The sequence below is a fragment of the Lepisosteus oculatus genome, chromosome 23 (assembly GCF_040954835.1).
Source record: "Lepisosteus oculatus isolate fLepOcu1 chromosome 23, fLepOcu1.hap2, whole genome shotgun sequence".
Lineage (NCBI taxonomy): Eukaryota > Metazoa > Chordata > Actinopteri > Semionotiformes > Lepisosteidae > Lepisosteus > Lepisosteus oculatus.
In genome coordinates, this window is record NC_090718.1 from 11,665,796 (window position 1) to 11,682,097 (window position 16,302).

Genomic DNA, 16,302 nt, shown 5'->3' on the forward strand with positions numbered 1-16,302 from the left:
CAGCAAAGCTACCCTGAGATTAGAGTCAGTGGCACAATCACGGCTCCGCTCCACAGCTGCAGCCTCAGCTTGTGTGTTATCTACAGGATTTGCAGGAAGGGAAATGATTACTCTGCACAGGGGAGGAGGGGTGTGGTGACTTGTATGTCTAAACCTTTGTGAAGGGACGTCCTGGCTGCCCTTAGCGCCATCTTTAATTTGGGCTCTTTTAAAGGGACAGGAACTGAAACTACTGGCATTGCTACCATCTAGAAGAGCTAATAAGTCATTAAATTCCCTCTGTTGACATGAGGTATGACGTTCATCATGCTCACAGCGATAAAGGGAATATTCCTTTTTACAGCTGCAGGAGAACGATCGGTTTTGAGTACAGCAAGTTGTAATGAGGACGAGCTGTAGTTCGATGCCTGCAGGTGTAGCAGGTGTCTCCCACTGCGAGAGACCCTCGGGCTGGTTTATTGCAAGCTATTGCTTGTGTCAGATTTTCAGTAGCAGAACCCTAGATTTCATTATTTATACTGGTGGCCTGTTGCATTTCCCAACCTTTTCAGCGATGATGCATTAGTATAGTGTGCTTTGCCATTTCTCTGGGACACCTGTGAGCGCACAGCAGTGCTTGCCATGCTGTGCTCTATAAATCCATGGGCCTTTCCAGCACTTAAGCCCCAGGACATCCATCATGCACAGAAACTCCCCTAAATCAATGTGTCCTGATTGGCTGCTGTTGAGGATTGCGTCACCTGGGTGGGTGAGGAAAGGAGACCTGTGAACATCGACAAATCACTCATCCGTGAGCCAGGGTTCCAGTGAGACAGATTTGATCTTCCCTTGGCAGGTCATTTCCGCTCCGCTAAGAAGATTCTCTTTGTGCCAAGATTTTATGCTGAACTGCAGAACTCATCCCCTGGCCCCTTGAGTTTCACAGATCTCTGTCTCTGGTTTCATGTTCTCCTGATACCATCTCACTGAACCCCTCCCTGCTTCTTAGTCCCTGACCTCTCAGCTGCTTTAACTCTCTGCCTCTCTCAGCCCTTTTGCTCTTATCACTACAAATAAACAAAGATACCTGATATTCAGCCTTATTTCCCTAATGTCTGATAAAGCTTAAGGTCGCAGAGCTCTTCTCTGACTGTTTTGCACAGCCAGTGAGTAAATGTTGGTTAACCATTGGCTTTCCTAGATTAAAACTCAAGGTGCCGAGCTGGACACCTGAAAAAGATCAACTCTTTTAGTTTTGAAAGTAATTAAAGTCTACAGGGAAATGCTGAAGCTTTGCAATAATTACTATATAAGAAGCTATTCATATATTCCATAAGTTATGGTGTCTTCTACTTGCTCTGTACACACACCCTGGATTGGAATTGAATTTCTTATAATTACCATATAAAAATAGGTTTGCTTGGCTGGGAAAATTATTTTACACTTTAAAAAGTGCGCTTGACCTCAGCTAAAAGACTGAGAAGCAATTTTTGTGAAGTTGATATTAGTGTTGTGTGAATTGTTGCCGTGTTAGAAGATGCATCCCCAAAGCATTGGGAGATCTATTTTCCAACTCTACATCCATGCCAATATTAATAAAACCATATCATCAACTTCAAGGTTATTAGCAACAGAACCTACTCGATGTTCAAAGCGATGCTGGCCCAGACAGAAAAGACTGTAGTGCTGAGAAACAGTTTGTGAACCCCTTAGGTGGGTCTGTTTCTCATGAAGTTTTAGACCTGAAATGCAATTGGTTGGCCATGAACATTTTAACGGAAGATGAAGATAACCTTATTAAACACGTACCATAAGATAATTTTGGATTATTTAAGCACAAATTATCCAACAGTAGATATCCTTGCATGAGTAAGTTTGGGAAACTTTTGATACAGTAACAGGTGGCACCTTCCTGAGTAGAAATGATTCCAACTAGACATCTCCTCTTGTTTATCAGACTCTCATTGGCCCAGTTTTGGCCCGTTCTTTCTTCAGTGTTTGCCTGGCCTCAGCCCTGAGGGTAGCGCACAGATCTTGTCCTTTATTTTGTGGCCGGGGTCCGTCTCCAATCGCCGGAGGCCCAAACCATTAGAAAGCACCTGAGCTCCACTGCCATCGCAATCTGCAAATCATGCCGAGGAAAGTGGAAAGGGAAGTTTGTAGCTTAACACACTACAACGGATGTTGGAATTAAAGATTGGAGAAATAAATGTTGCAGGAGCCAACAGGACATCCACTGATGTGAGAGTGCAGACAGCGGAAAAATTCAGCTTTGATTCATCTCTTTATCCCCTTCCTTGGAATTTTAACGGAGTGCAAGCTGGCAGCTATAAAACCTGGCTTTTAGCTTTGATCATCTCCTTGGGCTTCCGACTTCCCAGTTCCTGCTGTCTTCAGTGTTTCAACACTGAAAACAGCATTTCAGCTCCGGGGTAATGATCTTCTTCGTCATCGATTTTCCATATAGGTTTCCAGCGATTGTGTGATTGCTAGATGGCAATGATATTCATACTAAACATCACTGGTGCCACCAATCAAGCAAAGATGTTGAGGGGATTGTTACTTCTCTTCTCGTTTTTTATTAAGAAGAATAACCTGCTCACAAATACAGTCTCTTACTCTCTAGTTACAAGCACATATGCCTGTGTCCCTCTGCCTTGATCCCTTTAAAACCCTTAGTTCAGACTGCATTAGTCTGTCCTGCCCTCACCTGTCCCAGTCAGTACAGTCAGCTCTGCACATTGAACCACAGCACCACGTGAGAGAGGCGTTCACCAGGTTCCCGTGCGTCTTTTTCTCCTTTAACCCTTATCTGCTGTCAATCCCTCTCTGGAAGAAGCAGCATGTTCCCTACGGATGTATGTAATGGCCAGGGAATCATGCCGGACTGACCATTCAGATAGAACTACCTGCTAGGTCTGGGCTCTGCTAAACACAGAGATTATTTACAAAGGTGAGTAATATATATATATTTCCCTCCTGCAGTCTGTAGCAACCGTAAACTGCTGCACCCAGCATGGTTTCTGTTTGTTCTGGGTACTTGAGCTAGTCTTGCAAAAAAAAATCATTAATGCTTTAACTCCTCAACCTTTTTACTGCATTTGAGCTGTAAAAAACAATGTGAGTCAGAGCTCAAACACTTAAGACAGACTGATCCTGCATAATCCTGCAAGGTCCACAAAGCAAACTAGATCAAAGCCACCTTCAGATAACTTGGTGTTTGTTGTAGAGAAACTCACAGTTAGATACAGGATACCTAATGAAGTATATTTCCATTCAAACATCTTGGCACTGCCAGCTTCTACAATTTATTTTACAATTATTTCTTTAGGTCGCATCCTTATTTGGGTTTGAACAAAGAACATCAAAACAGTAACAAAATAAACAAGAACATTGTAAAAAGTCCCAAGGTTCTGCATTTTCGAAGATGGTTATTCGAACACGTTTTATTCTATTGGGTAACATAGTACAATAAAGCAACTCCAGCTACCATACGATTTTAATGAGAGAAATGAAGCACGAGAAAGTGCAATTAAGTCAAGTTTTACGTCAAACAAACTACAGATAAAGAACTTAATAAGAAAGTTTTAAATTCCAGCCTTTTATTGGAAGTTTTCAACACCAGAAGGTGAACGTTTCAAACAATGTTATTATCCAAGAAAAAAAAAGAATGACTGTGGACCAGCAGGTATGTTGGTAGGACAAATTGTGCAACTCTGTTAAGCAAGGCTGGAAGCTAATGGAAAACGCACAGGAAACAGATGTGTCTTCAGTGTGATAATGAACAAGGAGAAGGTAGAGGCCTGTGCAGTGTCCCTCAGATGCAATCTTTTTCAGACACTGTCATTACAAGGCCAAGTGCTCATTAAGCCCTGTACTGAGTTCAAACCCACTTCGCTCCCTCACAGACAGAGCACTTTAACCCTGCGGCCTTCCTAGTGTTTTTGTTGCACACCGCTGCCTCCATTTCATGTTTGTTAATTTAATGGTCATTTTTCAACCTTGAAAATTGCAGATTACAGCACATTGCTGTAGTGTGCAACTGTGGTCTCAGGAGATTTTTTATAAGATAAGATCACTTTATTGGCCATAGACAATTTCTTGCATTAGGAATTTGTCTTTTTGCATACCCCAGCTTGCTCGCCATGAGATACACAGACAGAGAGAGAAGCTTGGGGTCAGAGCGCAGGGTCAGCCATTTATATGGCACCCCTGGAGCAGTTGGGGTTAAGGGCCTTGCTCAGGGGCCCAACGGAGTAGGATTCCTCTGCCGGCTGCGGGATAAAAACCGGCAACCTTCCAGCCACAGGCGCAGATCCTTAGCCACAGAGCCACCACACTGCCGGAATTATAACTGATCTAAGAAGAAGACTTCAGCTAGAAGAAAGCAGATATCAAGGGGACTCTTTTGCTGCATCGGTACTTTCTTGAGTCAGTGAATTGGAGCTAATTATTTAGTAGTTTGGCACTGCTGTGTATTCTAAATAAGCACCATTTCTGTCAAAACACAATTTGTCCAGTGTGTCTTAACTGATTCCTTTTTAAATATACTGAGAGGGGAATTTAAAAATGCATGCTGTTGGTTATGTTTTTAATGCAACCAGTATAAAAGTATGTGTTTTAAGTGTCTGGGGGCTTGGTTACAGATTTGCAGAGTTGATCAGTTCGGGGTATAAACGCGACGTGAAAATAAATGCGGTTGAAGATATTTCCGATGGGTGCTGGGTGTTACCCTCCACTTGGGTAAAACATTCAGCGAAAAAAGCTCTGTTATCACATCATTACAGCACTACTTGTCATATCCAGCATTTCTGTCTGAGGTTTTGCGTAGCAATGAAGAAAGGCTTTGTGTAGATGATATTCTCTCACTGTTGTACATTCAACCTCCTGTTAGGGATCCGGAGAAAACATTCATTAGATTTTGGAAAAACAAACAGGTTTAACTTTTTTGGCTTTACTGCAAGGAAAAAAATGTTTCCATATACCCTTCCATACAGCCATATAGAAAGTACAGAAGGAAAGTGTTATATGCGTAACATATCCTATGTGGAGATTGAAGTAAAACTGGATTTTCGATTGATCTGGTGTCCTTCTTCACTTGAGAGAGTGAATGAACTCCCAAGGCCTCACAGACAAGAGGAGAAAAGAAAATCTGTCTTGCACTGAAAATAAACACAGATGTTTGGCAACAAGTTGCACAACCATTCTTAGGATGAAAGGAAGGGTGTGTTGCCACTGCCTAAAGCTACTTTTTTTCCGCCTCAGAAAACCAAGCTGTTATTTAGTGAGCTGACAACGTGCGGAACGATTCTCCTGCCCGTTCATGTCTCTCTCTGCGCCCCTTAGATGTTTGCGTTTTCTGGTCCCATTGAAAAACATGACAAAACGTGTTTATTTTGGCTCATGAGGAAACGAAACGGCATGCCTTCCTCCTCATTGTGATGATGTGCCCTCACAATGCCTCACCAACAAGCCATGCAAACAAACAGGCGTTTCTTAGAAGAAAGCTCCCCCTTCTCTTAGTTGTGTTCATTTATCGTTTGGGATTATATTGGGAGTCTACAGGGATCTGGAGAATTAGGGCGGGCAGGTGTTTCCTTTGAAGTTTTTGGATTGAATTCTGATGGGTTGCATTTTGTTGGCCTGTAAAAAAGGAAGAACATAACTAATTCCTTCTCACTTTACCCCAGCACACGTGTCAGTCAGGTTTTTACAAGTCACCCAGCTTGTTAATTGGTGCCTTTCAGATGTACAGGATTAGTAAAACAAAACTGACTGGGATGTTGTTTTGGACATCGGTGTATACTTTGCTAAAGTTTTGCTCAAATGGTTGCAATCTGATAATTGTTCCTGAAATCTCAATTCAGCGGCTTCTTTGTCAGCAAAGTTGCTTTTATTTATTTGACATTTGGCAATGATGTTGAAAAGTTTACAATAAATATTACTCCCCTCCATAACCCCTCAGCTAGTGGTGAGAACTGTTAAAGGAATGGGGCTTGTGCTCAGAGACCTGTCTGTGCTCCTTTTCCCTGCAGGGTGTATGCTGTGTTTTGGCCAGTCGGCCTTTTTCCGATTCAACCACCCAGAAGAGGCCTTCAGAATGAAGAGTATGATGCCAGGAAGTGGACAGGGTCCTGCTGGACCCTGCAGAGCCAGCACAGGTAACCGTGGCCATGGCGACCAAGAATGGTAGCGTAAAATCCAGGGTTCGGTTTAGGGTTTTAGGCATTCGTGTGAAGGAAAACGGAGCTTCCACTGGCCGACTATCAAACTTTGTTGAGAAAAAAAAAAAACAGACCCAAAAGAAGAAGAAAAAAACAGAATAACGGACACAGCGCGAGCCTTCGTTCTCACCTCAACCGTTCACACCACATGTTTGGGTCAGAGATTAAACCAGACAACTCACGTTAAACAAATCACCACATACAAAATGCTGAATATGTTAACCCAAATATGTCTCACAGTAATTTTGTTTTTGTGCCAGTTCTCAAAAGTAAAAGACACTGAGAATATGCTCTCCTTCAGTAATCACAAAAGTGAATCAAGCAAAGCCATTGAAACCATGACAGTTGCAAGTGTAGTGAACAGCATCCTGCACAAACATTACAGGCTATAAAAATCCACAACCCTCAACAAACTCCAAAACTCTCTGCCACTAGAATTAAAGTTAGGGGTTCTAGGACAGACTCAGGCCTTACTCACAGGGAAGAAACCCAGAGTATTTGGTTGTGTTTCTGTTTAGCACTCAAGCATAGATACTGTACACTTGGTAGATACAGTACAAGTATAGATGAAACTTGGGTCGTGCAAGTTTATTCTACACTAAAAAAAGAAGAAAGGTGTCATTTCAATTTGCAAGTGGTAGTGAAAAGGAGGGCTCATTACTGTGGCAGAAGAACAGGATATTTTAAGCAATATGCATTAAGTCTTATTTCTTTAACACCATTTATTAATACTCTAAAAGCAGCAAAGCAAATCCTGCTCATTATACTGTATGGCATATTCTTTCAAAAGCACTCTATTTACTGCTATTGTCCAAAGAATGATGCATATTTTAGTTGTATTAGTGACAGAGCTATAATGGGATTCATTATACAGATGTACAGACTTGTTTTAGTCCAAAAATAGCCCTGTTTGTTTCTGGGTTTTATTAGAGAGCCCCAGAGGAAGGCATTGCATCATCGGAGGGGTTACAAATGACTGGAGGCCATTTAGCCCATTAGCCTGATTGGTTAGCTAGTAGCTAATTGAAGCAGGGATCTCGTAACAGTTAGTTCTTGAAAGAACCCAGGGTACGAGCTTCAACAGCATGGCTGGGTAGCTTGTGGCAGACCCAACAACCATTTGTGTGAAAAAGTGCCCCTGTTCTTGGTTTTAAATGGGAGTTTCACACATGTCAACCACCGGGTTAACGTGGGAAATGCTTATGACGATTGTGAGTACTTGATCATTTCCCATTTCCCAAAGCCGTGTTATCTGCTGTCTTAAATAAGGCTCAGTTGCTTTAGACTGTCCGTATAGGATATTCCTTTAAGCTCAGAAATATAACTGGTTGTTCTTTGACGAATTGATTCAGAGTTGTAATATCTATTGTACCTTTTTGACCAAAAGAGTATACAATATTCTAAACGAGCTCTTACAATTGCATTGGCATATCTTAACATAACTTTTGGTTAAAATTTAAGTTAAGCTTTTAACTATGAATCCTAATATTTTGTTGGCTATTCTTATTCTTATTATTACTTTCCCACATTGTCTAGATTAGAAGATGTCATTCTTCTGTCAAATGAAGCCCTTTATAAGACCTTTGAGGAACTCGCCTTTATACAGCACTTTAATTTGAAAAGTCAGCTATGAGAATTACTTTATTTACTGAAATACTGAAAGAATTACTGTTGTTTTTGTTCACAGAAAGGCACAGTTAAAAGAACATCATTGGGGAGAACTGTGATAGGACAGATGTACTGTACAGTAGTACTGCAGTGAGTGGGTATTTGTGAGACTGATCCAATAAAATCAGTAAAGGTGCCTGTTTTCTGTGTGGGCTATGCAGACTTAGACAAGATGCAAAATTAAATGCAGAACAGTGACTTAACAACATGAACAGGTTAGTTAGGGAGATGTTAAATACTCTTGCATTTCCTTATGCACATAAGTTTACCTTGCTGTTTCAGCCTTGAAATGAATGTATATGTACTGCTTATACTGCTCAATTCCAAACTCTCGTCTTCCCCTATAACTCATTCCATGAGTCCGACACCTATAAAGCACAGAACACAGCCCTGGCCTAAAACCATCTCTCTGCTTATAAATGGAAATGAAATGCAAACACCCCGATGACGTCATTGACTGACATGGTAATTAAAGGGTATCCTGGCGTCTACTGCTGTTGCTGGTAATTATAAGGCAGTGTGTTTCCACGTGGCAGGGAGAGAGAGAGGGAGGACAGCTGTTCATTAAAATGCAGGGATTAGGTGTAGGAGACAAAGATGGGAGAGAAAGAAGATAGTATTCAGTAGGAGAGCGCATAATGTAAGAAGTATAGTTGTGCACATTCTTTTCAAACTAGTTCAATTTTGGACAGGACCATGGAATGAGATCTGTGCATCTCATTCACCGTGCTTTCCTCTTCTTGTTTTCTTGTGACTTTCCCAAAAATTGGCCTTGTGTGCGCTGCCATAGCTGACCTCATATTAAGAGTGCTTTTGTAATTTTTTATCTAGAGGTCACACAAATCATATCAACCCAAACACATCAAAGCTTTCAGTTTCCTGCCATATTTTCACCCGCCTTTGCTATCTGCATGTAACGCACTCGTCTACGGTTCCACCATTTCACACAAGCCCAAAATGCACGTTTGTTGGTGATGATACTGTGTTTTTCAAGACTGCAGACCATGCAGTTATTTTCTCTCTGAAATTAAGTTGTCTCACCCATTCATCCCTTCTCTGTAGCTCAATGAAAACAAAATGGAAGTGTACCATTAGTCTTAGTTCTGCATCATCATTGTTAGGTGTAATCAGGATACGTTCCAAGGTGTGGTGTCCTCATCTCTCCCAATCCCCTTTCCCAAAAGGGTAACTGTGCTGTGGTCCAGACAATGGCTTAAGACCCCTATATCACAACACTGCATTCAAGTGGGACAGACTAACTTGCAAAAGTTGTGTTTATGCTCTTGTCTCCTTTTATTACTAGGACGCAATCCCTCCATTGCCCTACAGGGGTCAGTATCACTATCCTTTCTGCCCTATTGCACTGTTCCACGCATGGACGTCTTTCTTGGAGTTTGCTCCAATACCTCCCTTTCATCTCCAATGACCACACCACTCCTTGAATAATATCTGCACTGAATTGAGATTTGTCCTCCTCATTTGCCATTGCCCCTGGTCACAAGAATCTCCAAGAAACACTTTGAACATGGCAGTACCTAAACACACTGCAGGACCGGGGACTGGGAATTTTTTTACCAAAACATTCTCGCTGATAAAAGTGTCAGCTGAGGAATGACTTCAAGAAAAAGTACAGTACGGTCACATATCAGCCTTATCGCTTATAGCTTCTCTTTCATTTCTATTCCACAAAGGGCATTTTTTTCCATCTTATCGGAGTTGGTTCAGATGACGAGCGTATTATCACAGTTTCAATTTTTACCCTGACCCCCGAAAGATATTCTCTCCTTTCCTATTCACCCCTGTCCCTGGACACCTTCAACTCCCTTGCCCTTTCTTACTTGAAATGCCCCCCGCTGCTCGATTTTCTCCCGTCGCCTGCCCGGGGGGGTGGTCTGCTACCTTCAGCCTCCTCTTTCTCCTCTTAATACTCTCCAGCCCTTTTCCGTGGCAAAAATCTGAAATTCAAACGATCGACGAACCGCGAAAGCATGGATGCATTTTCAAGAAAATGCAGAACAAAACAATTCCTGGGTCTACAGTTTGCTTAGCCCCTGCCTTTTCTTTTTTGCCTTGTGTCCTTTCTTTTGTGCCTTGTTGGTGAGTGACTCTTTCTCGTGTGACAGTGGCAGCATGATTTAGGTCCTTTTCCAGATTTCCTGGTCTGATATATACAGTGGTGTAGAAATGCCTTTTGTGCATTTGAGTGAATCTACCTGATTTTCAGATTCTTTGAATTTTCAGGCTTTTCAGTTCTTTGCGGTGATCTGTTTTGTGCATTTTTAGTCTTTTCCTCATGCCAGGGATGTGGTTGTGGAAGTTTGTGTTTGGTGTATGGCTGAATATGGTGCCCATGGAAGGCCCAGTACAATGTTTTCTTAAGACTACCCCTGCCTGTCACTGCCTGCCGCCAGCGCTGAGCTAGCTGTGTGCTCAGGTTTCTTTAAAGCTTACAGATGGCAGGGATTCTTCGGAGAAAGAAGACGACTCCTGTTCTAAGAACTAGGGAAGAAGCCTGGTGATCAGGCCCACGCAATGGGCTGTAATCCAAACCAGCCTCTTCCTCCACAGCTTGGCAAATCTCACTGCGGACCCAACAGGCATCTCGAAACCTCCCCCACAGTCCCTTCCCCGCTGTACAGGGGCTCGGTTTTGTAGCGGTGTTTCCAGGCCTGCACGTTCACACGTTTAAGGGTGAAGGTTGAAAACTACAAGCACCTGGTGTGCCAAGACGTATGGAGCTCTCTCAGTGTGTGTGCTTCCAAAAAAATAAACACAGACTCGACTGTGGAGAAAGGGACATTGTCTCTTTAAAAAAGGGGGAAACAGAAATGCCACGCTAGTGCCCGCCCCTAGAAAGATCGCACTCCTTCACATCAGCACCGTGGACAGGGGAGGGAGGGGGAAGGGAGTCAGCGAGTAGCCGTGGATTGGCACGCTGTGCTCGGACGGAGAGTCGCGCTGTGCGTCGCGCAGAGGGGACTGGAGAGGGGAGCGACGCGCTCTGGAGCTGGGTATGCCGACGTCGAGCTTTGCCCTGCGAGATGGCGATGTGCTTCTGACAGCAGGTTCATTGTAGGCGTTTATTCTTCTGTAATAACAGTATATTCTGTCCAGGGGAAGAGACATGCCTATTAACAGGCTTCAAACTGGTCTAGAATTTTAACGTTGAAAGAATAGGAGCAGCGTTAATACAGGTACCATTTTTTAAACCTCATATATATTGTATATACAGTAGTTATATTTGCCTTCGGGGGAAAAAAACATGAATAAGCTTTTTCCACTAGTTAAGAATGAGCAGTGATAACAACGTAGATAACATTTTCCTGTTGGCTGTACATCTTCCAAGAAATAAAACATTGCGTCTTCTTTTCAACAACGAATTAAAGAAGAGAGAGTAGCGGTTATATAAAAAGGTTACGTTCACTAATCTGAACACCAAGTGGATATTATGCGTTCCCATTAGACCGATTTTTGTAACGACACAATTTCCCGAATTCACATTTTAAGAAACAGTTGTAGTTCGTTTCATTGGAGTGATTTTCTGTTTTGAGTACAATTTACAAGAGTCTTAAAGACTAGAAATGAAAGATACTGCAAGATCATATGGAATACACGAGATCAAAATAGAGGTGTAGCTTTCATACAGTATATGTATAATATAGGTGCAGCATTTATTTAAGCTCATGTATGTATATATTGTTTGTCTACTTTACTTGTAGACGTGGATTATATAAAGCAAATCTCGGTTTTAATTTTAATTTAAAAACCGACCTTTTCGTTTTAAAGCACCTGCAGTCTTTATCTGTGGTGGTATAAATGTTAACAGAAATTAAGTCTGCATTGGTTTTGCCCTCCTGAAACTGCCATCAGCGTGGAAAGAGGTGCACAAACATCATTATTGAATTATCTTTAATAGGGCTGTGATATCCGTTAGTGTGAGTCATGCCAACAGTAATTGGGTTAAATTGCTCTATTTGTCAGACATTTATCTGTTAAAAGCATGTCCTTTTACGTATCTTTCCCAGTTCTGTTTGTGCTTATGTGTACACTCCTGTGTGTCCTGTAGGAAATTATGTCTGAGTAATTGTAGTTAGGACTGCAGTTCAAATTTAGGACCTTATTTAGCAGCAGCCCCGGATCTGTACAGGATTAACCTGTAGCTGTCAATGGAAATAATACACCACAGCATGGTTTTTTAAACTGGGGGTGTCAGAGATTATGGGCGCTAATTATAGCCAAGAATACAAGCAGGCAGTGACCCTAAACTGGTATGGGCAATGAGTCGTGCTGTTCAGTAACACAAAAATGGGCATAGAAGTTTTTTCCCCCCAATTAACTTAATTTCTAGAATTTATATTGTAATTTGCAGTGTAATCCCTATTCACAGTGCCACAAGATGAGATATCACAGACTGCCTGACACTGGAGTCTTCAGGCGGATATCAAATTAGCCACAATTATTATAGCCTTATTTTTTTCCTGTAGTTTCAGGAAACTTTCATTTATAGCTCTTCTAAAATTGTTTAAATGCAGTTATTACATTATATATTATAAATGTTTTATATCGTAGTAGTCTTTATATAATAGTAGTCTAAATTATTAGCCCTGTGTTTTAAGGAGCAATATCTTCTGCAAAATGTCTGCCGGAAATCGAATTCTTGCTGTGCAGAGTCATGCGAGAAAAAACGAAACATTCTGAAATCTAAAAAAAAAATGTATTGCTCCTAAAGTAGCAACTTCGCCTTGACCAATTCTATGTTTGTGGATCAGTGAAAAGATGCATGAAGCACAAATGTGTTTCCACTACTCTGTGATCTTTTAAAATGACACTGAAACTAAGCCTATGGATCTGAGAGAATGGAGAGGTAGTTCTTGGCCGTTTGGATGTACAAATGAGGGTTGTTCTTCTTTTGTCTTACAGAACCAGAACGTCTTGTCAATGGGAACCACCAATCAGGACCACCAGAGCCGCATGCTAGCCCCCGTGAGAGATCGCGTCCCGAACACAGCGCTTTGGTCAGCTCCATTGAGAAGGATCTCCAGGATATCATGGACTCCTTAGTCATGGATGACCCACAGCCTTCCTCTTTCTCCGAGCACAAGAGGTCCTCCAGCTCCATCAACCCCATCCCACAATCCCCTCTGTCACCCATGGTGAATGGTGGGGGAAGGTACCTCCTGTCTCCTCCATTGAGCCCGGGGGCAATGTCAGTGGGCTCAAGCTACGAGAATGCCTCCCCACCCTTTTCACCTCTGTCGTCACCTTCTGCCGCCAGCAGCGGCAGCTACACCAGCCCTTCTCCCGTTAGCAGCCAGGACCAAGGTCCATCTCTGCCCCCTGTGCCAGTCCGATCCTCCAGCTACAACCACACTGTCCAGCCGCCCATACCTCAGCCCCGGAGCTCACTGCCGAATTACGCTGGCGTGGATCCGCGCAGCAGCGGGGCACAGAGGGTGGCCGAAAGCCCCAGGCTCCAAAGACGTGCTCTTCTGGAGGCACCTCCAAGCCCCACCCTGACTCGCAGGGGGTTGAGCCAGGACAGCCCAGGGGGAAGAGGTCCAGAAAGCCCCAGATTAACTCACGGGCTGCCTTCAGTTTCGATTTCCACCATTTCTGCGGATTTCAATTCCACTGCCAGGAATGTGGTCCCGGGCAGCCCCAGACTGACCTCCAAATTTCACAACTCTTCTCCTTCTGCAGCCCCACCTAGTCCCAGGACAAAGATGGGGGTCATTTTCCAAGATCGTCCCTCCAGCCCCTTCAGAGACCAGGGCACCATCGACCGCTCTCTAACCTCCAGTCCCTCCAGACAGCTTTCTCAAACTCCTAGGTCCTTTCAGCCACCCCTGGATCCCATTGTTCACATAATTCAGGACGGACCACATCTACGGCAGCACTCCCAGAGTCTCCAGCCCCCAGAGAGCCCACGGCTGGGCCGCAGGAATGTAGACGTGAACTCGGGCGCTCTCAGCAGCATGCGCGACTTGCCTCCCCTCAGCCCCTCGCTGTCGCGCAGGGGGATCCCTACCCTCCCTGGAGTCTCCCCACTCCCAGCATCCTCTCCTTCTCTACGGGTGCCGGACAGCCCCTCGGGGAAGCTCTTGCGGGACGTCCCAGAGAGCCCCAGACTACGCCGCAAGGCAGCCTCCCCCCCAGAGGAAGGGTTTGGGTCTCGGGGGGTCAGAGCGCGGAGTCCTTCCCCCACCACCGCGTTCCAGCAAACCAGCGCCCCAGCGGACGGGGGAGGGCGGAAGGCTAGCTATGGCAACGCCCTTTCTCCCGCCTTCAGCCTCGGCTCCCTGCCGGGCTCCTCGCCGCTGCCGAGTCCCCGTGGCCACAGGAAGATGTCGGGGGGTGCGGGCGACCTGCGGCCTCCCCACCCAGGTCTGCGTGAGCGCAAGAACAGCATCACGGAGATCAGCGACAACGAGGACGAGCTGCTGGAGTACCACCGCCGCCAGCGAGAGGAGAGGCTCCGTGAGCAGGAGATGGAGAGACTGGTGAGTGCAACCACACCTCCTGTGAGCTAGAGGGCGCTCACTCCCTCAGCTTTTACTGTTTACATACCCAAATCTTAGTCCACAAACTGAAATGAATGTTGGTTCAGCAATGTCTTTTTCTTTGTGGTCAGTAGTGCTAGTGTATGTCCATGAAACCAAGTGACTGTAATTTCAGGTCTAGAATATTAAGATTTTCAGGGATAGATTCAATCTGTGCTGTCCTATTGGGTAATATTCATATAAAGAAGGAAACAAAAGGATTTATAGTATGTGAAATTATACTTTGCTTTATTCCTCACCATGGATGAAGGATGAATGAGTTTATGATGACCATAGTGTCCCCTCTGGGGAAGTGAAAGTCTTCTAGTTGAGGGGACTTGAGGGTGAAGTCCTTGCATTTCTAATTGTGGTAAACAAAGCCAGACTGTCAGCATTGTAGCCGTGAAAATATATTTCTCTTACAGAACAGTTCAACTCTGAATTTCCATGGTGATCCTTTGTTTTGTGTCACTGTTAAAAAGTTAGGGAGAGGGCAGAGTGCATCACAGTTCAGCTGTCAGGCAAACAGAATGTCTGAGTCTCTTTCCTTTAAATTAAACCCGTCTTTTGTTTGTACGCACCTTGCAAGCATGCTTCCTCAGTAGTTACACACACAGAGGGGTACAGCCGCTCTTTTGAACATATTTGTGATAGCAGTGGTAAATTGAATTTGTTGTCTTAAATGAGCAGATTGTGGTTTAATTCATTTTGATGTGTCTGAGAAGCCTATGAGTTCTCAAACTGTTTGCTCTGTGCCAGCAGAGGTTTCTGAAACATCCGTTTTCTAAGGCAACAAAACAACAAATGTCTGTCTCTCTCTTGGCTGGTGCAATTCAGCCTCCCTCCTGCAGGGCGACCTATACATGCGACTGAGGAGTGAAATGGTTCATGCTGTGTTGGTCTATTCTCAGTGTAGTTATAGAAGCCCCACCATGACTTTGTATTCAATCTGAGTTAACAAGCAGGACATCTATGACAGACAGACTTGTACAGATCTCTGGGGGTTTGGAGGTGTTGCTAGCTGAAGTCTTTGGGCTATATTTACCAGTTGTGTGTCACTTTCAAAGCACTCTTCCGGCTATTAATTACCCCAGCAGCTGTGTGGCCTGAAAAAATCACTACACTTTGGCTATTTTTAACCACATCAGCCCGCAGCTCTGTTTCCTGAGCCTTCAGGTCAAGATTGAGTGCAGACTGCATAATCTTAGCCCCAACCCTGTAACCGGAGAATCTACTACCACACACTCCTGAGACACACCTTACTTCATGGCAGATCAGGTGGAACAAGGGAGAAATGTCTTCAATTGATTGAAGGGGAAAATTAAAGGACATAATTTTGTGCAGTGCACAAAGAATTTGGGCAGACAACCATGGCAGCAGTCCAACTCTTACAGTGAGAGATCATTAATGGCCGAGTAGTCACAACCTTGGTTTAATGTCTTGTTCAAAAGACGGCACCTCCTACACCACTTTGTCCTGTCATTTGTTTTGTTTCCATGCCCGTCAGTTGGCTTAATGTGTTGTTTTTCTTCCTATGGCTCTGGCGTAGACATGGCGTGCCTGAAAATAAGAAAACGATGGGCCAAATGTTCCAACTCTGCCATTTCTTCAAATGTAGTTGTGACATTGCAGCTTAGGAAAACCAGCAGGTGGCAAATGCCAGCTTCTGCTGGAGCTTACTTAGATCAATGAAAACTACAACTTGGACAGACCTGCGTTTTTTATCAAGGCTCATAAACAGGCGTGTTGTCTGAGACACGGCCTTGGCAGACACACTTGGCATATGACATCAGTCCCTAGATGGTACAGTGCAGCAGACAGTAGGGGTTCTGTGAGCCTCAGAGAGGCCAGTGTTTTGCTAGAAATGACCTCATTGCAGTCCTGAGAGTTAT

At 43.9% G+C, this 16,302-nt stretch overlaps 1 protein-coding gene across 25 annotated transcripts in view; it reads left to right on the forward strand.

Annotated features, from left to right (window-relative positions):
* The window catches only part of LOC102693393 (pleckstrin homology-like domain family B member 1), a 107,735-nt gene that overhangs the window by 53,348 nt on the left and 38,085 nt on the right, over window positions 1-16,302 (forward strand). For 22 of the 25 annotated variants that reach the window (XM_015337490.2, XM_069183042.1, XM_015337489.2 and 19 more), the window contains 2 exons: window positions 6,015-6,140; window positions 12,792-14,371. In XM_015337490.2, the coding sequence (XP_015192976.2) occupies window positions 6,015-6,140; window positions 12,792-14,371 (1,706 nt within the window). The other 3 variants (XM_015337499.2, XM_069183048.1, XM_069183049.1) reach the window with 3 other exon arrangements.